We start from the raw sequence: 25,403 nt of genomic DNA, 5'->3' as shown, positions 1-25,403 counted from the left end.
GTCAAGTAAATGTCTACTGTAACCCTGTCTTCTCTGCTTGCCACCTACATACCTGTGCTATCCGCATTGCACCGCGCAGACCAGACTGGATCTGCCCGAGATGGACTACACCGGTCACACCCACCACCTCTAACATGCCGTCCCAATGGTTAGGCTTGTTGAACTGATCGTCTTTCTCCGGACCCCATGGATTGGCGCCTGACCCCCAGCTTTTTAGAAAAATAGAAAGTCTGAGTAACTTCCAGTAATAGGGATTCTGATTTGATTTAGTTTATATGTATATATTGTCATTGGCAACGCTCTCTTAAATACACAAGCTAATCAATGGAACGTGTGTTCCTTTAATCTAAAAATGTCTTAATATAGATACTGAGAGCTGTCAACCACTCCTATATAGTTTTTAGCAACGATTACCTACTTTTTATGCATTATCTAACATTTTGCTACACTGAATTTATTCGCTTATTAGCGTTTACTTTTTGCTTGTTATAGATCGTGTAGAAATGTCAATGCTATGCAATTAGTAAGCTAAGATATTAATGTATTTATGATGATAAAAGATTAAAATCTTCTCATTACTGGGTCTTCTCCTTCTTCTGCTGTAGCGCGAGACACATGAAGGTTTCCCCTCGTTGTTATCCTTCGGCACAGGGATGTATGTTATGAGCTCATTTATAGGTATGTGGTGTTCTAGCCCGGGTACGAATCTACGATCTTCAATTAAGATATTTATACTATACCATACATTTTGATTGAATACTGAATTAGCCATTAATATAAATGATCAGTCCATAAAACTCCTAAAGTGTGGAGTGTGTATTACCTAAGAATATTCAATATGATGATGCCCTCGACTGCAGGCAGGTCGACAGGCTTGCCGTCCACCTCGAGCTTAACCGCCTTGTGCAAGTCCTTGCACATTTTGCGTCCTACCATCTTACGTAGGCCCATTTTAACGTAGACGCCCTTGTTGCGTAACCTTTGGGTGAGACGGAACGTGTGCTATATAAGTCCTATATTTTTTATGGTGTCATGTTTAGGTTTTTTTTTAGTAACAATTAAATATTATTTTTAAAACTGAACATTTTTTATGAAATAAATGCAATTTTTATATTTAATATTTTACGATAAACTCAATTTAATTTTAATTTGGAGTATTTTATTTTTATTCTTTACCTGCTGTTGAATTTGTTAGGGTTTTCTTCACGAGCATTGTGGAAGTCGAGGCAGAGGTCAGCGTCGATGCCGATACCGAAGTAGTTGTTCATGACGAGAATTTGTGAGTTATCTTCGCTCTGAGAGCCTGTCAGAAATATTTTGTTACGTAGCTGTCCAAAAGCTTTATAAATTTACTTTTAATATTTCAAAATATTTCACTAGTTTACCGGAGATCCCATAATGGGATAATTTTTTTTTTTTATGGCCTTGGTTGGCGGACGAGCATATGGGCCACCTGATGGTAAGTGGTCACCACCGCCCATAGACAAAGGCGCTTTAAGAAATATTAACCATTCATTACATCACCTATGCGCCACCAACCTTGGGAACTAAGATGTTATCTCCCTTGTGCCTGTGATTACACTGGCTCACTCACCTTTCTAACCGGAACACAACAATACAGTGTACTGTTATTTGGCGGTAGAATATTTGATGAGTGGGTGGTACCTACCCAGACGGGCTTGCACAAAGCCCTACCACCAAGTAGATTAATCCGCCGCTGTTAAGACTATTTGTTTAAAATAGCTGTATGATTTACGACACGCAGCTTTTATTGTAAGATTATGTAAAGGTACGTGAAAGTCGAAGAGTTGACACTGTATCTCCGTTAAAAGTAATTAATAATATTTTAGTTGGTACTTCGGTACTGATAATGTTAATGAGTACACGAGATGCGCTTGATGCGCAGAGGACCGGCTGGATCGTACAATAGTCTTTTTTGTGTCCGTTTATATTACGTTTTATGTCATCGATATTAAAGATACTTTGTTACATAAATAAATATTATCAATCAATAGCCACTTATTATAAATGAAATATTATTAAATTTATAAAAAATTAACATGATTTTTTAATAAGGTAGCATACCCGGTAGTTGCTTGGACAGTTCCTTAGGTTCGTCCTGCTTGTCCTCGGGATGGAAGACCACGGTCCAACGGTCGAGGCGGATCTCTTCCGCATCGATGACGTCACGCAGCAGCGACAGCGGGTCCTCGCAGCCCGTGTAACCCGAGCCCCAGCGCAGCACGCGGGCGAGGTCGTTACCTGTGTTGCGACAAAAATAGACGAAATGTTATTATAGACGTGATATCTTTAAAACTATTTTTTAATCTCCATTGAAATCCGCACGCTACTTCAACTTATATATATAGGTTTATAAATTAAAAGAAAAAGTCATGATTAATCACGAGTATCTCCTATTAAAAAAATAGCTATAATTATGATTAACAGTAAATATACAAACTGTATATTGTTTATAAAAAACCATGACATTTTTAATCTTTAGTTTGGAAATAGAAAGATGTTTTTCAGGGCTTACCGGTGCCGAGAGGCACTATCGCGCATGGTGGGTTTGAACACTGTGAGTCTTGTCCCACGTTGTCGAGGCATTGCAGGACCCAACCGATGGTACCGTCCCCGCCACACACAAGAATTTTGTAGTTCGGGATATGGCGGAACACGTACAAACTATACGGAATGGAATATAATTTAAGCAATCGCGCAAACTAACTCTTATTCAATAAAGCTTACAAAGAATAAAACTTAAATTTCGAGTAATCTTCCATATAAATCCGAAATGAGATTTTTTTTATTAACATAAGTATTTGTAATTAAGACTTAATCTGGTAATAATTAACTTTTGTACTCTTTATAATATATTTTTTATAATATGACTCACCACTAAAAACAACATCAAGTAGATAAGAAATATGAAATATTAATAATTCAAAGACGTACCCAGGTAATGGTCCACCATTCTCCAGGTCGAACACCTGATATGGGTTGAGGAGTTTGCGGAAGGAAGAAATAAGTTCAAGTCCCTGACAACCGCCAGACTTGACATTCACGAATACCAGCAACGGCTTAACGCCGGATGGCACCATCGACGGTTCGATGCTGGGTAACAGCATCACTAAAGAATAAACAGTAATGTTATTGTATTCCACATCGTTGAAGATTGAAACCTAACATTCTGCAGGCAGTTAGTTCACATGCTACACTTGTTGATGAAATTTAATAACTACCGTGCTATTCTTTAAGACCTTACATGGTAATTGACTCGTGTAAAGTTTTCAATATCGCATAACAATTTCTGACTTTTCACGATTTCATACGCAGAGTTAAGTCAAGCAGAGCAATATGAAGCAGAGAAATATGTCACGTTATTACGTGACAAAAATGACTGTTGTCTATCATCTAGTGTTCTATTAGTTTCATTTTATTAATTTTAAATATGGATTTTATAATGTTTAGACTGTTACCTAATAAATGCTTATCTTCATATTTGGCCTCTCGGAGCGCGTAGAGGGCGCGCACTGCCTTGCTGGCGTCCTCGTATGTGATCACCATTGATCCATATTCGTAATAGATTGGGCCGATTGATGTGAACTTGTTCTCTGTTGGATTTTATGATGCTTTTTAGGAGATAAGAAATATTCTAATTCAAATACCAAAAAAAATCTGTGCTACCTAAATTAAATATTACATTTTACTATTACTAAAACTTTGGACTAGTCTTTTTTCACAAATGCACTGACCGGCACCGAGGAACTCGACCAAGATGTTCTCATAGTTCCGCTCGGACAGACCGGGCGGCAGCGACGCCACGAAGAGCGCCAGCGTGGGCCCGTGCGGGTCGCGGCGCGGCTGCAGGTAGAACCGAGCCAGCTCCATGCGCCGCACGGACTCGCGCGCCAGCCGCACCAGGATGCGCCACGGACGCTCGTCCTCCTCCAGCACTCGCTCCGACACTGACGCATTACCGATTAACCGACTCATTTTTACATTTAAGGAGAAGACAGTGAAAAGATTTAGAGCGTGTCCACAAAAATGTTTTTAGATAATTTAACATTTATTGAGAAATAGATATGATAGAGAGAATAGCTCTAAAAAGATAAAATACTTTAAATCAATGTAGTCACACCATGTTTAGAGTAGCGTATGCGTGAAGTTAAAGGCTTAGAAGAAGAGATCAATGAACGTTAAATGTTAGAACAAGTTGTTCTCACCCCCGCGATCGAGCAGAATCTCGGAGCAGCGGTAGTCGAGTGTGGCGTGCGCGGGATCGAGTCCAAAGCGCTCAAGCGCGGCGGCCATGAGGTCGGCCACGGTGTGCTCGCCGGCGCACGTGACCGTCACGAAGGCGTCGCCGGCGCCGGCTACCCGGCCCGGGTACACACGCACCTCGCCACCACCCGTCTCCGGCTCCCTGGTGCAACGACCCTCACTTTTAGACAAATTCTTCCGTTTATTATTGTATTTTTTTTAAAGATGATAATTCTGCGAGTTAATTGGTATTTATTTTGGATATACATGTCCTCTTGGAAATTAAGTATTTTAATATAAAAATGATATTACACATTATGGAAATATTTGGTGCCGATATAGACCTAATAGTGAATAGAAACGTGTATTCGTGTATTCTAAACGAATATTGAGGATTTAGACATGGCCATAACTTTTTAAAGTATTTAATTAGTTTACAATTGATTATTTACTGGATGTTTTTAAAGAAGCGGTAAATAAAGATTTCTAGAAAGAAATACCAAACTTGTTGTAGATTAATAATCGAAATAATCGATAATCTACGGTTACGGTACGTCATTTACGGTTGCGTACGAGTGTAACATGAAAATTTCAAGTTAAGTTAAGTTTAAGTTTTTTCGTGTTCATGTTCTGAGCACGAAAAGTTTCTTATGGGTACTTAACTTACTTGAAACGCAGAAATAGTGCAGGTCTTTTATTGGGCAGACGTGTGACGCGAGCGAGAGGCGTAGGGTCGCGCAACGGTGGCTCATCACCAGCGAGCGCGTCAGTCAGCTCGAACTGCTCGGGCTCGCGAGCCACGTGGAAGGCGCGTAACGCGGCCGCGACCAGCTCGCGCTCGCTGAAGTTCCGCCCCACGACTACAGGCCGGTACAGTCGACGCGACCACGCCGCCTCTCCGTCGTAAACTTTTACTACCTCTGCACGACAATTTTTTTACTTGAAAAGTCTAATTACCGAAAAGTTATATTCATTTTATAAGTTTGATGTTAATTAAGATTGAATATTGATTCTTATATTAAAATTATAAATTCCACATATCTTTTTAGCAGCAACATTTTAATGCATAATACTTTTTCGTACCTAAAAATTAAAACCAAATACGCACTTTATAATCACGTGAAGCGGAATATGTTTAAAAATATTGCGTATTATAGTAGCTTCACCTTCATCTCTATCATCTGGGGTGCGGTCACGATGTTGTTTATGGTCAGGGCGGTGGTCCTGGTCGGCGGGAGCGCCAGTCGACCCGCCGCCAGAGCCCGATCGGCCCTCGCACCCAGAGCTGAACTCCTCGCTTACGCTTCGAGCTGCACAATATTACATCCCGTATCGCACATGCCCCATCACCTTTGCTACACTAAAGCTGTTAGTGGCCTTGGTCTAGATGGATTTAGTTAAATCGTTGGTATCTTCTACACTAAATCAAATGATTCAATTCAAAGAAACCGGTTTTATTTTGGGATTCCCAATAGAATTTCGTATGCTATTTAATAACATGCAAGATATTTAAAACATTTTCATGTGTCATATTCGTATGTGATGAGTAAGCCCTTCATGTGTAATAAAGGACTTACCCATTAAGACAATTAAAATATAAATTCTCTCGAGTACAATACAATACATAAAATAGTTAAAAAATTATACTTAAAAAAACAGTGACATACTTTAAAGTTTTATACTTATATACTAATTTATTTCACTTTTGTTATTAAATATTTAATCACATTATTTAGCATGGCATGTTAATATTTATATTAAAATATTATATTATATTATTATAACTATATTATTTACCTTAAACATATAATTCTACTGAAACATATCATCTAAAACACTTTGTTGCAGGATAATTATAACAAAACACAATCTTTTTGCAAATCATTTTTCGAAAAACCCTAGTCCATATGCACTATCAATGTCAACAAATTTTAATGCATTTTTTATTTATTTAAGCATTACTATATATCTCAAACATGTTACAATAAGATTAATATATGATTACAGTTTTATTTAATTACATTTGGACGGCATACGAACTTTTTTTTTTTAAATAATAATCTTGAACAACTCAAGCTCATATTTAGCTCTATTATTCATTCAAATTATTATTTTTTTGGGTGTATCTGTTTTCACTGATTACCTTGCTAGTGCATAAAGACTAGAAGAAGACTTATAATGTGTGGCCATTCAGTATCTAATGGTACCACCCAAACAAACATTAACAGCAACACCGTGTCTCTGTGCATGGTTACCTTATACTGTTGGAATACTGCATCACGAGTATCCTTGAGGAGTTGATCCGGAGACATAGGATTGGGAAGATGAGACTAGTCGAAGACTTTAGAGTCTAGTGGATATACTCGAAGAATGATCGTGCTAATGCCCCTCAATCGTACAGAATCGTGATCATTTAAAATGTTTGCAAAATAATTAGATTTATATAAAGAATTATTTAAAGAGTTAGTACGTTAGTGAAATTAAGAGTTGAGCATGTTCTTTTGAGTCAGATAGATTGAAAATAATACAAAATAAAAATTTAAAACAGATATTTCTGACAGCAATAAATAAACGTTTTATAAAGCTAATGTCACGACATTGGCGAGTGGTCCTTTTCGAAGTACGGTGACGTTGTCTCTATATGTGTGAGTGTGAAGGAATGAAGCAATAAAACAAATCTCAGTCACAAAGCTTTGGAGATGATTCTTTTGAGCTCAATTCATGTTAATGTACGATGCGTTCATGTTTCGTGTTTTTGTGGAAAGAATCATCTTCATTGGGTTTTCATAAAAAAAATCAGTAAGGAAGCATTTTTAAGCTTTACGAGAAAAAGCATGAAGAAAGCTTTTGACTAAATGACCTCGAAAGAACTAAAACCTAGCAAACTTCATTTATTTTTGGATTTTATTAATATAATTATTAGTTTATGCTAGGTCATAGTTCAATAGTATAAGCACGGTGGCGAAGCTTGATCACCTCTTGAGTAGGGGGGCGAAGCGCCTCCGTGCGGACTGCAGGCGGCCGGCAGCAAGCGACGCGCCAGCGTCACGAGTCGCGTCGGCGCCCATCCACCGCGCCGCCGCGCTGCCCCAAAGACACCGCTCACACTCCGCTCGCCCGCGCGGCCCCACACGTGTGCCGCGCCACCAACCTATCCGGCCTCCTAGCAACCTACACGTAGCCGCGGGGTAACGAGGCACATGTGCGGGGCCTGGGCACGACCCCCCGCAGACCCCAAGCTGTGGATTCGACACTTACGGCATCCGAAGTCTCGCTGTGATGGAGGTGGGCGCACGTGCACGCCGATGATGGCCTCCATAGGCACCTCCGTCCGGGGGATTGACACCGCAGACGGGGGCAGGAAGATCGGCTGCAATGCGCCGAAATTGCATTCTTCTGGTATGAGTGCTCGGCAGCCAGCGTGACACTGAAATATACTCAAATTAATAAACATTATTTCCATTTCATCAACATTTAATGTGTAGGTATCAGTGGTACTTACCGTGCTACCACACCACTCGCAGCGGTAGCCGGTGAGGCACTCCGTGGACCAGCAGGCACGGCGGCAAGCAGTGCACTTGGAGTTGGCGGGAAGGTTTCCCTCGCGCCAGTGGTGCACGTGTCGTGGCTCGCTGCCGGCACAGTATGTTGCGTTTTCTTTGCAGTCGGCTGCCGCAAAGTCCACGCATTCTCCGTGGACGAAGTACTCGCATACTAAACAAGAACGTTATGAGGCTGTCAGGAAATATACCTACTTTAAGCTTTTAATACCTAGTTTCAAACTATCACACATTTAGCCCACATTCCTAGCTAATACATAGCCTGTTGAATAATATTATATATCATGATAGCCTAAAAAACAAAACTATACAAAAAACGTTCTCGCCTGCCGTCTCCCGTTAAACCTGTCAAGATATAATATTATGAGTAAAGTAAATAATGATAGTTTTTTTAATGTGATTCATTTTTATCACATGATAAGACACAGAACCATTCCTGGAGTATGCGAATAGATTATGTCGATGTTGCATTTAATGTAAGTGTGATACTTACTCATACAGTGTAAAGCTGGCAGTTCATCAAGCCGCTTTCGACACACCGTGCAGAACTTTCTTTTGTGGTGTGTCGGCTCTGACCAGCAGTGAGCCACTGGGTTCTGTGTTAAAAAAAAGGTAATATACAATAATATTCTGTTATAACCGAATTGTAGCTACGTTGTAAATCATAAGGACTACATTGCGTAGGTAATATTATAATTTACAAATGTGAGTGCAAACAGGGGCTGTTGTACAATTAGTGTTCTGGCAATCTCCTCGACCCCCCAAAAAGATTTCGAAATCGGTCCAATTTTGATGGTTCAGGGCTTGCCCTTCTTCGGCGAGATGCTGCCAAGGCTCGCTCGGATTTTTGCAACCGTTGCACACATGCCATCTCTATTCCCTGACAATCATACAAACATAAAAGGAGACGCTGGTCCCGCTGGTGTTGGCTTGACAAGTTAACAGTGCCGTGGGAATGTAACACTACCAAATTCATCAAGCGGCTAGTGAGCATTTCTTGGCAGAGAAAATCTAATAACTTTTATCGGTCAACCCGGGATTAAAGTCCAGTGCCTCGGAGTACTAGTTTTATATGTTAGCCGCAAGACCAATGTCATAGTTTAAAAAAAAGGACTTGTTATATATCTAACAAGGACTAGTAGAAGTATTAGAAGTATTTTTGGTACAGGTACAAAATAAGATCTTGAAACTAAGTCCAGTAAATCATGTGGAAGTTGTATTAGCAAATATGGTCAGTTACCTTGATGAGGCTCGGCGCCACCCCGCAGCACGGCGTCACCACATGCCCCACGCATCGCTCGTGCACTATGAAGTTGCACACTGAAACAATTTTTTATATATTAAATATATTTTAAATGAAAAGCTGTGCTTAATTGCCAACTTATTATTAGACGGATGATCTCAATCCAGTACCAAGTGACGAACCCTCCGAGTAAATACCTAAGAGTTGTGAACTTTAACTATATGAAAAAAAAAACGTTCCAATAAAGCTAATATGAATCATACGAATGGAATTGGTATAACATAAGTAAAAGCTGGTCTAGGGCCTCCTCCCCTTTCGGCTTGGAGTTCTTGGAGAGGAATTATAAGCACAAATTAAGATTGATCATGACAATTTTTATACCGAAGAAGCCTATCCAAAAAAATATAAATAACCTATAAAAGGGGAAAAAACTGTTCCAGTTGAAAACTCGAGTTGAAAAATTGAACTGCCATTATGAAATACATTATATAACTTGCTGGCTTTTTGTCGGTGTTGGTTTTTTTTTGTTGACGGAATCAGATTTCGAAATTGAAATTTCGATTCAAAGAGAAACGTGGCTAGCATTCTTTCCACCATTCCAGGCGGCCATGATTTGTACAATAGCTGCTATTAATTATTAATTTTGGTATATCTGTATTTTTAATGTATATTGACTCTTTAACAATATCGACTATATTAAACATATGTTTATATTGATTAATACTATATTGTGAAGTGTTTAATTGTTTGTTTTATTAATTTAAATAGTAATAGTAGGTAAGTAATTTTATTGGTTACGTAAGTACCATTTTATTTGTGACACTCAATGATAACGCGCTTAAAAGACCTGTCGCGAAAAAATATAAAGAAGCAAAAATTTTATGTTTAGATAACAAAAGTTATTAACAACAAAAAAATCATATGAAAATAATAAGTTCTGCACAGCGATGTAGCGACACAAAAAAGAAGGCATCGATCAGCTTATGTTGAATTCTGGGGGTAGCATACAATGACCCTCAAAGTTCTACGCTGATTTTCAGTGACCTTAGACGCTAGAATACGAGTAAGTGACAGCTACAAATAGATCAAGAAAATATCAAATAAACATATTACAACATTTTACTTGATAATATCACAAAACAAAGACCCAGACTATACTAACATTACAAAATTGAAGTTTGTTTATTGAAAGCGTAAATCAGGATTTGATTTTTTTTTAATCACATAGCTGACAGCGACCCACGAGGGAACAGCTAATTAATAATTTTCTTACAAAAAAAAATAATAAATGTATTTAAGTAATTGCCTTTATAAGAATGATTCTATTCCTTCTATTAGTTTTAAGAACACTGACGTGATGTCGGTGTCGGTCAAACCTTATGCGTAATAGTTTAGTTTATCAGATTCCACGAGTTTTAATATATAGTGACTACTACGAAGACGATGAAAATTAAATAGCGTTTTGTGGAACATTCCTTTATTACTGAATCATCGCGAATTAGATATTTATGTATGTTATGGAATACCATGATCATTTTAGTTAAATATATTTAAAAAATCTTTTTCGATATTTTTTGATACTTCATTGTTAAACGAATAAGTATCCTATAGCTTGGTGAAAGCCCCCGCTCCAACTAAAGATAAAATTATGGTGCATATCCCATCACGCTCCAGTGCATTTTTATATATCACCGCCAACTGGAAAATTAGCCATTAAATGAAACGCCTAGCCACCAGCGGCCTGAATGACAACAGTCAATTCACTTTCCGTTCCGTAGGACAGTTGCCAGGCAATTATTTTATAAAATAGGTATACGAACTTGCAAATCTTGGACTTGATAGTTAGTGGTCAACAACAAAAATACAAACCATATTCCTTATAACACCAATGCGACACCAACCTTGAGAACAAACATGTTATGTCCCGTCTGCCTGTAGTAACACTGGCTCACGTACCCATCAAATTTAAAAACAATATATGACGAGAGAATGGTGTCTACCAAACGGGCATGCACAAAACCCTCACATGCATGCACAAAAGAGTTGGCGGCGACATATATACCGCATATTATTGCACATTTAATAAAACCCAAATAAGTCTAATGAAATATCTATCCACCAGGCTTTCTTACATTTTCATTTTCTATAAAAACTACGAAATAAAAGTTAGTCACTCTAATAGAACAGAATTTTTGACTTGACATACGTATATATATTTTGTATAAAATATATAACATAACATATGTATAGGTTTTGAAATGTATTCTGATATAATAAAAGTAATTTATACAAGTCATATCCTCAATATAATCTATTTAACCTGCAAGTTAAATGATTATAAAGTATACTTGTATATTACATTAAGAAAAGGACGAGGAAACGAACGGCAGTTTTATGTTTTCCAAGCACAAAAACTAAAATAAAAGTCGGTTATTAATTTTTAAACGAAGCGACTTGTTGATTCCTCCAACGGCGAACGTTAGCCCTTGTAACACATCACGACAGTTATTTACGGTCAAGTGTTTAAAGGCGTTGATTACGAGGCACGCGACCGCATTCAAGTTCAGCGGTAATCTGCGGCAGGTGACGTTTCACGTGGTAACGTTCCTGACATTTCTATTCATCTGGCTATTTGTATTCATATTCAATATATGTATTTAATTAGATTGACAAAAAAAAGGCCCGCGGAGTTTCTTTCGCCGGTTCTTCTCAGGTCAGGGTGTTCCCTTTTCCGAACAGGTGGTAGTGTTTAATTTGACTACCAATAAGTAAGTGAAGCTTCTATATTGAATAAAGGAATTTGAGTTTGAGTTTGACATTACATTGTGGAAGCATTCCGAAATATTTTTTTAATTTTCGAAAAATTAGTTTTGGAGATAATATAAATTGAACCGAACTTAGTATTTACTGTAAAATATACGGAGCTAAAGTTAGCTCTTACAGACACTTTTACCACGAAGAAGAAACGGTCAAAAACTCGATATGGCTGTTACTTTTTCTACAAGTTTTTATTTCAACTGTTTGTATGTTTGTGGCAACTGAATCAGTTTTATCGAACTGCTTGAAATGAAATTATACACAAACTTTTTGTGTATGAATAAATGCATTTGTTTTTTTTTCTCAGTTTTTTTGTTATATTAAATTATTAGTTGAAAGTCTACAGCCAAAATCTTCATACAAATTCGAAGTAAGCAAGTATAATTTGTGAGGGAGTGGTACCTACTCAGGCGGACTGAAACAAAGCCCTGCCACCAAGTAGGTAAATGTAATATACTATTTCGGTTCCTTATTTAAAAAATTACGGTAATTATTAGTATGAGTAATATGTGATAAAATTCATATAATATTTTTGCATACATAAATAGGTAACAAATAATTTGTTTAAAATGTTTCCAAAATATATAAAACCTCTTTAATTAAAATTATTGATGTAGCATTGGTTTTCATTTAATATTTATAAAAGGAAATACTTCGAATGGTAAAAAAGGCGGAATGTCTTTGGTGCGTTCAATCATAGCATAGACAAACACGAAGCCGAGTGCCTCATCTCGTGGGATCGATAGCGACGCGCATGCCCGCATCCCGCGCATCTCTAATGAATAGATGTACCTAATGACGTATTAGAACGCACCGACACAGTTTCTGTGGCTTTAACATAGAGTGCCTGTTTAAAAACAATGTTTCGATTTTTGATTTCACAAAGAAAGAAACTGTAATATTTTATCACATTAAATTTTTCTTTTATTAATATCTTGTTGTTTTGTCAAAAAGTTTGGTACAGTATTAAGTATGTATAACTGAAAGAATTTCTGCCAATATAATTTTATTAAATTACTATATCATACTACTACAAAACCCGACCACCGGCTGAATTGTATAGATGATGTGCTACAGCGCCATCTAGTGGCGAGTTACTACAAAGTAAATAATATAAAAACCTTCTCCATGAAGAATCGCACAAAAGTATCGAAGTATTAATCTCAACAGATATAATAAATCCATTTATGTATATGTATATTAAAACTAATAAGATTATTATATATAGGAATATATGTATAGGAATGAAGTCCTATAGAAATATACTTATAGTCAACAAAAAAATTAAAACTTATGACTTGCTAAACTTAATGTCGTAAAAATCAAAGAGAGAAAAAAAAACAAAGAAAGCAAGCTTCGTCCTGATTGTCTGCGACTAAAATCTATTAAATACCATAATGAATCTAAATAAATTCGTTAGTAACCGATATACTAGAATTTTTAATGCAGTAGAATTTATATTTTACTGATAAATGTTACAATTCGTAAATACGCAAATGCTGGACAGAGGAATATCTTCTTGACGTTTACAAGAACCAAGGCACGAGATGAATTGGCGTTTTGGTGCCAAAAGGACCAATATAGAAAAAACTCTTACTATTAGTAATCAGAATAGAATCAATAAACAGACAAAATCGTTATTTTATATATGTGTTGGTATTACTAGTAATACTAAGCTTATGCCGTTTTAGCACAAATAAATTATATTTTGAATTGATGTGACAAATGCCCAAATTTGGTGTTTTTATTCCAAAATGTACTTTGGCCTATTTAGCACCAAAGCTCGTATGGTGGTGGCTCAGATTTGAGATCGTCGGTCAAGATCCTCGTATTTTATTCATTGGACTATCTTCGACATTCAAATTTTCTTCGTAAAATAATTCTAAGTCATTGCGACAAACAGAAGGGGTGTGACATATCTATTAAGTCGGTGATATTGAGTCGTAGACGTAAGCTGCATCAGTCGCTAGAAGAAAACCCAGTGCCCAATCCCCTAGAATTGAAATATATATCTTAATTGTTAATACAAAGTATATACATATAATCTGTAAAAAATTATTATTATATGACACTTATTATATTCTGTGTGTGATTAATAGTCCATCTTCATTTTAAAATAATATTATCATAGTTTAATTTAAAGTAAATATATTTAATACTATAATTAATCTGCCTAATTTTGATAAATTTAAATAATTATAATAATTTTTGTTTTATGAATCTTTCTCAATGGTAAATTTTCGTTTCAATTCAAATGTCGGACTACTATTTATGTTTGGTCATGAACGTTATCTATCTCAGTATACGAAATTTCCTATTTTAAGATGTTAAAATATAAAATGTTTTGTAATATATTAACGAACTGACCGTCACAAAAGTTTCCATAGCTTTCATTTGTTAAAACTATTTTACGTCAAGAACTGTTTGATATTATTATAAAATAACAAACTTGTATAAAACTTGGGAAGTTTGAGCACATTCATTATTATTAAACTATTATTTCTTATTAAGCACTAATAAATATTTTTTGTAGATTAAGTACATTATTTTTTAACTTCAATGATAAGCTTTTATCTTTGATATTTAATTAATTTAAATCTAATTCTGTGTTCCGGTTTGTAGGGTGAGTGAGCCAGTGTAACTACAGGCACAAGGCACATAACATCTTAGTTCCCAAGGTTAGTGGTGCCTTGGCGATGTAATAATTGGTTAATATTTCTTGCAGCGACAGTGTCTATAGGCGGTGGTAAGCACATAATAAAAAACTGCTGAGGTAGCGTTCGTTGATTTACACTTAGGATAAATAATATTATTTTTTCACGTTATTTAACTATCGCAAAAGAGTAGGTAAGTACTAAATTTCTTGTCGATTCTATCATCATGTCGGTAGTATTAACATTCTGAACCGATGGTAGCTTTAAATTTAAATATTTTCTAAATTGGATTATTTATAATTTAATTCAAGAATAGAAGAATTGAATAACAGTGTATGTATCCTTTAATACATATATATCGTATTTTTAAGAAATGTGCCAGAATTTTCTTTTCTGTTATACATTTACTGTCTAAACGACGTGTATTTAGAAATGTCTGTTATAACAATAATAATCATAGTACCTGCAGAAAGTGTGAAAACGATAAGGTTTTTAATTCATTAATACGCAAGTGATCGCGGAAAGTTTCGAGTTTATTAAATATAAAAATATAATTCTTTAGAAATAATTACAATCTAAGTAATTGCATATTATATCATTCATACGATTCTACATATATAAAAATTAGCAGTTAGTAGTGTTACCAATGTTAAAAATTACACTCACGTCGTTGAGGATAACTTAAAACTCTGCCGCCCTTTCTTATAGCTGTGCTAATGATATTTGACATATGCGATACTATTTCGTCACAGGACATTTTCAGCAAACTCTATTTCCATATCGTGATCAAGACATAGCAACACTTGTAGCTTACAATTCACGCCGTTTGATATTAGTTTAATAACAAAACCATTGTCCCTATTTTTAGCATCTCGTTTGTCAATACAGAGGTGCTTCTGTTCTTGACAGATGGTGGAAACGTATTAATGGTGTAGTTCTGACGTTAATACGTCACGGTATATTTAAATAACCTCGGGGCGGGGCCGATCGGGAATAGACGCGTTTGTAGCCCGCGCGGCACCACCTCCGGCGTCCGGTGTTGCCATTTTAAAGATAATAAAATACTGCCATCGGTCATCTAGCTGTCAAATAGGACTTCCTTGTTTGCGGAGTAAATTCAAGATGCCAAAGGTTTTATAGCACTAACGCGGCTTCCAAAGTAAACAGGTAAAATTGGAATCGTTTGAGGGCAATAGCCTAATGGACGGATCATTGGTGAAGTTCAATGTTTATGGATAATGCCAATTGGTTTTGGATGATCTATTACAGGTTAGACACAAATGTCTAATACCGATGACAATTTAAATAACAGGTACCGTGTAAGAAAACTGAACCAAAACAATTACAACAAAATCTCTGCGGTATTATGCAAGTATCTCGATATGATCACAAGCACGTGCACTCAAAACAAAACACGCGGGTGTACTGGTCGCGGTAGGGGCGCGGGAGCGAGAGAGGGCCTGCGCACGCGTCAGTCCCGCCTCGCATTGCGTCTGGTGCATGTCTCCACTTCATCATCCATACTACAACTTGCCTACGTGTTGTCATTGCCTACATAACATAATTAAATGCCAACTTTTTATCGATATTTAAATATATTGTCAGGATTTTCAGTCTTCAAGGTTTTTGTGTAAGTTGTAGCAATATAAGAGCTTTTACATGATATAAAACCTATGTTGGGTCTTTGATCAATGTAATATCTTATCAGTTCGCTAAACTTCGAATATACGTAAATGGAGAAGAATATTTTTCTGACTGAATGAATATTACAACTAGGTGAATATTAATTTGTGGATAGTGTAATTTTATGTAGAACCGTCAAAGTATATTTAAGGATGAATCAGATAAGATTCAAAGATAGATCTATATTTATACTCGACAACAGAAGTACATGTTCGCGGTCGACGATTGCCCTTAATAGACGATTTATATTTAAAGTTTACTAAACTTCGTTTTGAAGTAATGCTTTTTGGTCAATATGACAGTAAAAATTTTAATGACGAAAATGAGTGCAAGATTAATAATATGAAAAGATTGAATCTTTTAACGATATTTTCCACTAAATCTGTACAGATCTATCTTATTATTGTATTATTAGGTAAGAAAATTATATTAATTAATGAATATCGTCGTTAAGGTTAAGTAATTACAAAAGTTTCAGTTTTAAAAAGACGAATATAAATCATTTCATTTACACAGATAAATTAATTCAATATTTTTTTACACAAATATAAAAAAATAGCGCTATTTTAAATGTAATTAATATACACATATGATTAAACTTCTAGCATATGTACCAAAAAGTACCTACGCTCAAATTAATTTAATCAGCTGTTGACCCGATTTCCATTTGCAACAGCTCGGTAACAGCTTTTAATTAGTCTTCGTGTAATTGCAGTGGAAACATTTTATACCTATAAATATTATTTACTCCACTCTACACGCGCTTCCGCTTCTAGATATTCGCTGGAACCTTTCGCGGGATATTTCAATGAAATTGTTGTGAATATGGGTTAAATTACCACAAAATATTTAGAAAACATAAGTTATGTACAAGACTTATTTTCTACATTATGTGATCAATAACATACAATATTTTTATACAATCATTCTTTGTCAAAAACTCTTTCTATAATAGAAAATGAGAACCATATATTGAATGTCGTTTTTTTCCATTCGAATGTACTTAATGTCCTTTAAATAGGTATCGACAGTTTTAAGTTGGTAGTGAAAAATGCAACAATTTTATTTGCCTAATATATAAAAATATTAGCTTGTGGTCAGAGTCTTCCTTTTGCGTATAGTATATAGAATATATAATATACTTTTTTTATTTTATAATGAGGCCATGCGCTTTAGTAAAAAAATGTAGAATTAAAAAAATATACAAAGACCAAAACATAAGGAACATTTAAAAACTACGCTACGGTAATATTTCATCTGGATTTAATTTAAAAATAACAATGTAACCGTGACCCGATCCACATTTAGAATCTAGAATAATGAACTAAATTATCCAGCTCTTTAAAAAAACTCAACCAAATTATTTTCTTCTAAAAACCTTTTTGACATCTATTGATAAAAAAACAGTACAGATAAAAAAACTGACAAGCTTAAGCAAACTAAGAGATCTCTTACACATACAAACTCCTTTCCGTAAAAAATAAAAGTCGTTCCGTCCGAAAGCGTGTATATTTTTCAGAAGCTAGTGGCGGCCATCGGGGTGGGCGGGAGTGCGGAGGGAGAGCGGGAGGTCGGCATTGACGTCACGCGCAAACCAACCAATAGAGCGCCGGTCGCGCTCGCGTTTGACTTAACCGCGGGATGCTCTTTCCCCGTTTGGGAGATTCAACTTTGTATAGAAGATGTAACATTAATTATATTAGTAGTTACGATTTTAGTTGAAATTAAAATACATATTGTCTATTACCATGAAAGATAAAACATTCAATTTATGATTCTTAAGTAAGTATGTAACATTGATAAACTAAGCACTAGTTTAAATTCTATATGAACAAAGGAATTTGTCTCGCAAAACTGCAAAGATATTTTTCAGTTCTGTTTCAGTTCAAAAATGAAAGAGGTATTAGATTTTAAATGAAAAAAACATCTGTCTGGTGGAGAAATGTTCGAATTATTTTGTTAGAACGAGTGGTTTAGTAGAAAATACTTTATGCACATCTTAAAAAATAAAAGATACCATCTTTTTCTTTTCTTCGTAACAGCAAAATAACGCCTAAAATAAACACGCCACATTAATTGTTCGCCACATAAATCGATAAAAAAAATATATTTTCTTTTCAGCGCAATTGCCACTTTTCCCAGAATATAATAACTCTTTTGTTTTTCATAATTCGAAATTTGCAACCCCTTTTGACCATAGCTGAAAGTATTAGGTGTATAACTAGTACTGGTGGTAATATATCTAACGAATGATACATCTTCCCCTTCCTCCTTAATCCATATAACTATATTAAATGAAATTGCATAGAAGCTACATGAATTTATTAAGGTAATATAAATAAACGAAATATTCTGTAATGTAACTTTAAGTGCCTTTTAATTTATGTTAATCATCTCATCTTCTCATCTTCTATTATATCTTTTCTCAGAATTACCGTTTATATTTTGTTGCGTTTAGCTTAGCATCGAATACTGCGCTGGGTGGCCCAAGAGGTGATTGTATTGTATAAAGTGGTTTACAGATAAATTGGCAATACATTAAGAGCTTTTGTTAGAATGCCAGGTGATATTTTAAATTGATTTTGTATAAGGTTATAAGTAAATTTTTAAACAGTTAAAAGGTTCTTAATGAATGGGAGGCTTTTGACATCACTTGAATTTTCCGTTAAAAGATTTTGTCGTCTCAACCAATTCATTATAAAGAACTAGAACTAGTCTGCCAAACCATAGCCATGAGGTAAATCTTTGTCTTGCATTCAAGTATGAATCTCTAAAATGCTTATTTCTAACCTGTCAGTTGTTTTGTTTTTTTACTCTTTCACACACGACAAGTATCACTTTCGGCGGAATGGTAAAAAAAAACCTGAAGCTGCGCAAATTATTTTTCTTCGACATAGTTTGTACCGTTTGCTGTCAAAAACTTGGATACTGAAATTGTTTTATAAATGTTAATAAGATTTAATACATCTTCAATTTGATTGCAGACATGAGGGTTAGTATTATTTGAAATGCAACGGAAATACAACGAGGAAATATTCTTAGCACTCTTGCTACTATTTGGTACGGTATTTATTTAATTTTGGTTTGCAGAAAAAAAAAATGTTTTACCGTGTATAAAATGAGCCTAAAAGTTAATTAATTTTTTTTTTGATGAGGTGCGAACTCAGCCCTCAGCAGTCTTCGCATGTAATTAGTTCACTTAAGCTGCAAGTCGCAATATAAAGTAACTGTTTAGCAATAAAGGAACCTATATTGGATCCTGAACTTGCATACTTCTCTACCACTATAAATATTGTGTCTTTCAAGTCCGAACATTTGAATTTAGTGGAATCTAGGCTAACTTTTATAATTCATTCATCTAGGTCCAGACTAAAAAGCTAACAACTGCTTAACTGCTGCAAATTATCCACAGACCTGCTGTGCGTGGCTGTAGTATTTTCTGTGGGCAAATGGGCCACCTGATGGTAAGTGATATCTACTACCTGTAGATATAGGCGTATAAAATTTTAACCAAAGCACCACCAACTTTGGAAACTAAAATCTGTGTCTGAAGTTACACTCGCTCACTTATCTTTAAACCGGTAGAATATATACCGAGCGGGTGATACCTGCTCAGACGGTCTTGCACAAAGGCCTACCACCAAGGTAATTGTTTTTATTTAAGTACATTATTTTGCTGTGCCTGTATGCTTTTATTTCCAGGCGTTACAATCTTATTGGTTAGACTGAGGCTGAATGCTGAATACAAATTATAATCTAGGGACAAACCTATTCATTTTTTAAATCTTCGAATTCAAACATATTCCTGCTATTTCTTCCGCGGTATAGTCCCCTTGAAATGGCATACGATAGCTGGTGTGTGAAAAACTCAATTCTATAAATAGTTATCTATTTGTGTAGATGTATGTATAAATTGTTTACGCGTTGAATGAAACATCAAACGATGCTCTGACCCGGAACCAAGAGACACCTGCAGCATTGGTCCAAATATAGAATTACGAGTGTATTAACCAATGGTTATCATTTACTCACTTCTGATAATTAACGAACCGTTGAGCCGTGATTAGTTAACCATTGTTTGATTTGTCTTAACAGTAAAATCTTAACTATTAGTTAATTATCACACAAATTGTCATTAAGTGAGCGATACTAGTTTGCATATTTGTTTTGTGGCCGATATTTTGGTGCCGGTTTTTTTATTATATCGATAACGATTTTAAGCAATATTGATCAATTATATTCCTTTGGACATTTTGGAATTACATACCTCTACCCTCTACTTATGACAAATATTAAAAAGATAAGTCGAAATAGCCCAAAGGCTTGAACACGATCATCCAAACCGATTTTTACATTGGGGATTTATTTAATTTAATATTTTAAGTTTTAAGAATATTAATCTTATTTATTTTGTTTATATCGTATATAATTATTAATTTCATTATATAATTCATATTGTGCTCGTAAGAAATCCGGCCCAGAACGCATGCAGTTCAGATTAACTATCTAATCCCCTAATTTATTTTACAGTTTGTTCATATTTTAGGAGAAATATTTGCTTTCAAGAATTTCACAATATTTGGTCTACCTTATGCTGCCTAATGGTTAATCTAGCTCGCATGCGTTGAATGAAATTTTGCCCCATTTGTATACACCAGCCCGCATTGGAGCACCGTGGTGGAATGAAAAGCCAACCTTATCTTATAGATGAGAAAAAGTCCAGCACTGGGAAAACAACAGGCTGTTACTTTCAATTTTACTAAAAAAAATACGTAAATTTGTATGACATACTATATATGTGATGTACATTAAACTAATTTAATCTATATTAATATTATAAAGGGGTAAAAAATGTTTGGTTGAATGTAGGAGGTAGTCGCAAGAACTAATGATCAATTCGGTCGGGTCGCTAGTATTAATATAAAATACTAATTTGAAACTGACGCAAACGTCCTCATCATTACATTTTGATAACACGTGTATAGAAAGAAACAAGTGTCCTAAAGATGTCGTCACGAATGACACGACTCAAAAAACCAACTGCCTAACAGACCAGTGTTATTATAACGGGGCGTGCTACTGTCGGCAGACTATCGCCTTCATTAATAAATTCCGTAATTGGTAACATATACGTGCTTTAATTCAACAAGGTGTATAAATAATAAATCATTAAGCTTCATATTATCATGACGACATAATTAAGCCTTTATAAGAAGGCACTGAAAATATATATTTATATATTATGCATATTCATATTATTATATATTCTGTATTTTAATACTTGAACCTTACATTAAAGTTCAAATTGCATTGATTTTATATACTCCATTTATAGATAGATGAATACGCGAACACAACATTTAATTTTCTTGTTAGGTTTTTTAAAACATACAAATCATATATATACTAATGATTATTATAGATGAATTTCGATCACTGGGCGAACATCCCCTGTACAAACTTTATTTAATACTTTACAATTATCTCGTAGCAACAATGCATAAACTTGCGGCTACGTACTGAGGTCTACGATTAAGCTACGCGGACCTTACTACGACTGCTACGTCGTAACGATAAAGCGAAGCTTATGTACTATTGTCTACTACTGTTGGTATTGGGTAGGATAGTTCATTAGCGTGGGATCGAGGCTGCTGGAATATACTGTCTGTGGGTCTGTGGCAACTATTTATTACCACTATTTTTTACCACCTGCTGTTGAATATAATTATTAATTAATTTCTAAAATTGTGTGAATCGTTAATTGCAAAATATTCGTCTAAAAATAAGCTCTTAGACACACAATTGAAAAGGTTTGGAAAGCACAACGACATATTAAAATGTTTATTTTCATTATATAGGTTATTATATTAGCAAGTTCAAAGATAGACGAGCGACGAGCACTTTACTAGCACTGAGGTTTAACGTAGTTATTAATGCCTGTTCCGAGTACATGACCATGCAAATGTTAATCCTTGTAAAAATCATAATTAATCAGGAGTACAACACCGTTAATGTGACTCTGACACCGACTCGCGAACTAGACCAATGCGCGTAAGTTTATTTACGTCTGTACAGGAATACTAGATGTTATTTTAGCTTTACTTGATATAAATAGATGCATTGTGAGTATGTTTTGACCTATATTTAATGCCAATTTTGCTCCGAGAATTTCGGAAGAATAATTTATTTTTTACCGTTCACTCATTAATTTTGATCAATAAGTAAATATTGTTTTTAATGACGTTAAACTTAATATAAACTTTCATTTATATAATTAGACAATTTTAGAGAATACTATATTTTAATTTTTACTAAATAAGTTATCTATGGTTTATTTTGGTCGAAACAGTTGTCGTTAAGTCTCATTGAAATTATAAAAAGTACATCTAAAAAGAGGATCTTGTTACGGAAGCAAAAAAAATCCAGGTCGCATGTAATTAACAGTGAAATATTAAGTTGAACCATCATTAGCGACAGAGTTGGTCGTGCAGTGTGGCGCCACATTCATAATTCAAACTTTTAAACTGAGCCTTTGTTACTGTTATAAATGCATCAGCGCAATGTCGCATTGTGAGGAACCTTTGTTACTGGGTACTTGCTAAGAACAACCGGCGACTATTGTGCTTTGAACGTTGTCTCCAACTTCGACCGAGACAAAGGGAACTTTTGAAAACCGAACTTTAACTGCCCTAACAGTTTCACCTTGTTATTCAAGATTGCAAATACAGGTGCATTTTAACAATGCTCTTAGGACAAAACGATTCAATTAATAACGTCACTACAGGCATATAAAAGTTTTGTTTTTACATTTTTTTTATTTTAAACATATTTAAGGTACTGTTTTTTTGGATTCAGATTCGGATGGTTCCTTAGTTATTTTTCAAGAAATATACTTGTTTTTTGTATGGAATTTTTTTTTTGACACACCTATTCACGTGTACCCCGAGGTCAGAGGGGGCACGAGGGGCACCATTGACGCGCGTATCTCAATGGCGTAGGAACTGGGTCACCACGGTGACGTCAGACCTGGCCTACATACGCCGGGCGGATCCCGGCGTGCTTCAAGTTGTATGCAAGCACTTCTAAAAATAGAATGCTTAAGTGTCACAACAGATTACAAATATTTCCTTTTTTGGGTAGCGATTAGTTTTGCTTTGGGTACGTGTGGCGGAAAAATAATCTTGAATAATTTTGTCAAATTATCTGTTTAAATTATCATTTTTATAGAAATATATATAAGTTAATGAAAATGTTTATTATTATTTTTTTGTTACTTATAATAAGGTATTCCCATACAAGTACTCATATTTATATTTTTATTAATTCAATAAAATTATTACTACGTATTAAAGTCCCAATCGAGTAAAACAAGGACATAAAACATACTCAAATTAAAACCTAATGTGATTTCCCCTGTGCCTCATTCTTATTTCTTTTTATTTATAAATAGCATAGAGTCATCCAACTAATAATTATACGTATGAGTGAATAGCCGCCTTCTATAGAGTACTTTAATAAATTACGATTGAAACAAAACGAGAAACGTATTTTATATCAAATATTAAATTGACAGAATGTTTTGAGCACAAGTAATGGTAATTTACAGGTTCCATAGAGAAAATAAGATGTTATTGACAAATCAGCAAAAAAAAGTTAATAAAATATTATACGATGAATATGCGCAGGCCTAAAGTCAATAAAAGCTGCATTTTATTTGAATAAAAATTAAAATTTAAATAGCGAACTTTATTCAGATATTATTTTTTTTTAACAAAGACCATTTTTTTATCGAATATATTTGCATTATTTTTAGAATTTTTATTCTACTACTACCAGATAGCAAATGATGTATGAAGTTCTTCAGACTGATTTATGGCAACGTCGGGATTTATGGCAATACATAGCTTTATAAGCTTGCCACTATTTTTTGTTAATTTATACAGTTCAAATCTTATAAACCTACATGACTCCAGTGGCATTTTGTGCCACAAAAGAACTTGCATATATTTTTTTTTTATTAATTGTGAAAAACTATATTATTATATTACATGCAACTATTATTGTGTTTTTTTTTTATTTGCGTATAAATATATAAATATCTAAATGGATGTGAAATGCTATTAAATTGTAAAATGTGTTGCTGTAGTTATTATTGTAAAACTTCTCTTTTGTTCCTTTTCTGGTAACTGATTTGAGCTCGATTTATTACACAAATGTCTTTTTTTATGTTGTATCGGATGATGGTGACTATTTACCACCCGGCTGTCTGATGATAAGTGATTACCAACGTCCATAGACATCGGTGCTTATTGTGCTATTAAGTCTTATATTATTAATAACTATAAATTTGAAAGTTTGTATGTTTGAATGATTGTTATTGCTATTTTACAAAAATATGAAATAGTTACTATACAGCTTTAAGAAAAGGAAGCTAGGTAGAGTGTGTCCTAAAATAGGTCGTAAGATATGTTATTTATCTTAATTATCAAAACGTGGCTACAGTTTAATTCACGGCTTGCAAAAGAAACGAGTAACAATTACTATTTTAATGAGAGTTACGTTGTGAACCGAAAATATTTGTTCACTAATTGAACAAAAAAAATTAATGATTTTGGAAACCTTTACTATAATCTTATAAATTTGTACAGAAACAACTTAATAATTATTATAACCGGGAATTATTACAGTTTTTTCAGTGTTACAGATATTCAGTTTTTTTCAGTGACGCTGAATAATCCGGTATATTGACAATATTTATAATATTAAGGGAATTTCTTAAGGTTTAATGTGTCTAACCCAGCTCTTATTACAACTCCGTTTATAAATGATTGCGTAGGCCAATTCGTGCAAATGATGGCCATGGCAGATGAACCCTGCATAAACCACCCTCCCCCATGGTACCGTTTGAAGGTTTCCCCTGGTTCCCCTTCCCCTACGACACTTGTAGCGAATCAACTAACGTCACCCAATCTGTCAAACTGTACTGTACTTTAATTTCTAGTACTTAGTTAACTCATTGATTATTGTTTTTTGACACAATTACTAAAACGCATTCTTTAGCATTACTTCTATTTTCAAAAAATCCTACACATCGTGTAACCAACGTGAATCTATACTCACATAATAGCCGTAGACATTTCATAACCTCTACTGCATTATAAAAATATATTTTATGTATATCTT

General features: G+C 34.8%; 1 protein-coding gene across 5 annotated transcripts in view; it reads right to left on the bottom strand.

Moving 5' to 3' along the window:
• The window catches only part of LOC113402437 (diacylglycerol kinase theta), a 32,630-nt gene that overhangs the window by 2,268 nt on the left and 4,959 nt on the right, over nucleotides 1–25,403 (bottom strand). For 2 of the 5 annotated variants that reach the window (XM_064216415.1, XM_026642690.2), the window contains exons 2-16: nucleotides 9,064–9,143; nucleotides 8,317–8,419; nucleotides 7,766–7,977; nucleotides 7,522–7,690; nucleotides 5,430–5,573; nucleotides 4,931–5,183; nucleotides 4,227–4,444; nucleotides 3,756–3,968; nucleotides 3,480–3,614; nucleotides 2,956–3,130; nucleotides 2,537–2,685; nucleotides 2,086–2,262; nucleotides 1,177–1,303; nucleotides 824–979; nucleotides 53–209 (exon numbers count right to left, since the gene is read on the bottom strand). In XM_064216415.1, the coding sequence (XP_064072485.1) occupies nucleotides 53–209; nucleotides 824–979; nucleotides 1,177–1,303; nucleotides 2,086–2,262; nucleotides 2,537–2,685; nucleotides 2,956–3,130; nucleotides 3,480–3,614; nucleotides 3,756–3,968; nucleotides 4,227–4,444; nucleotides 4,931–5,183; nucleotides 5,430–5,573; nucleotides 7,522–7,690; nucleotides 7,766–7,977; nucleotides 8,317–8,419; nucleotides 9,064–9,143 (2,468 nt within the window). Of the gene's footprint in view, nucleotides 1–52; nucleotides 210–823; nucleotides 980–1,176; nucleotides 1,304–2,085; nucleotides 2,263–2,536; nucleotides 2,686–2,955; nucleotides 3,131–3,479; nucleotides 3,615–3,755; nucleotides 3,969–4,226; nucleotides 4,445–4,930; nucleotides 5,184–5,429; nucleotides 5,574–7,239; nucleotides 7,348–7,521; nucleotides 7,691–7,765; nucleotides 7,978–8,316; nucleotides 8,420–9,063; nucleotides 9,144–15,203; nucleotides 15,931–25,403 lie in introns of those variants that run through there. The other 3 variants (XM_026642687.2, XM_064216414.1, XM_064216413.1) reach the window with 3 other exon arrangements.

The sequence above is a fragment of the Vanessa tameamea genome, chromosome 12, assembly GCF_037043105.1.
Source record: "Vanessa tameamea isolate UH-Manoa-2023 chromosome 12, ilVanTame1 primary haplotype, whole genome shotgun sequence".
Classification (NCBI taxonomy): Eukaryota; Metazoa; Arthropoda; class Insecta; order Lepidoptera; family Nymphalidae; genus Vanessa; species Vanessa tameamea.
The sequence above is the reverse complement of the archived record's forward strand: the minus strand, read 5'-3'. Positions and strand labels throughout refer to the sequence as shown.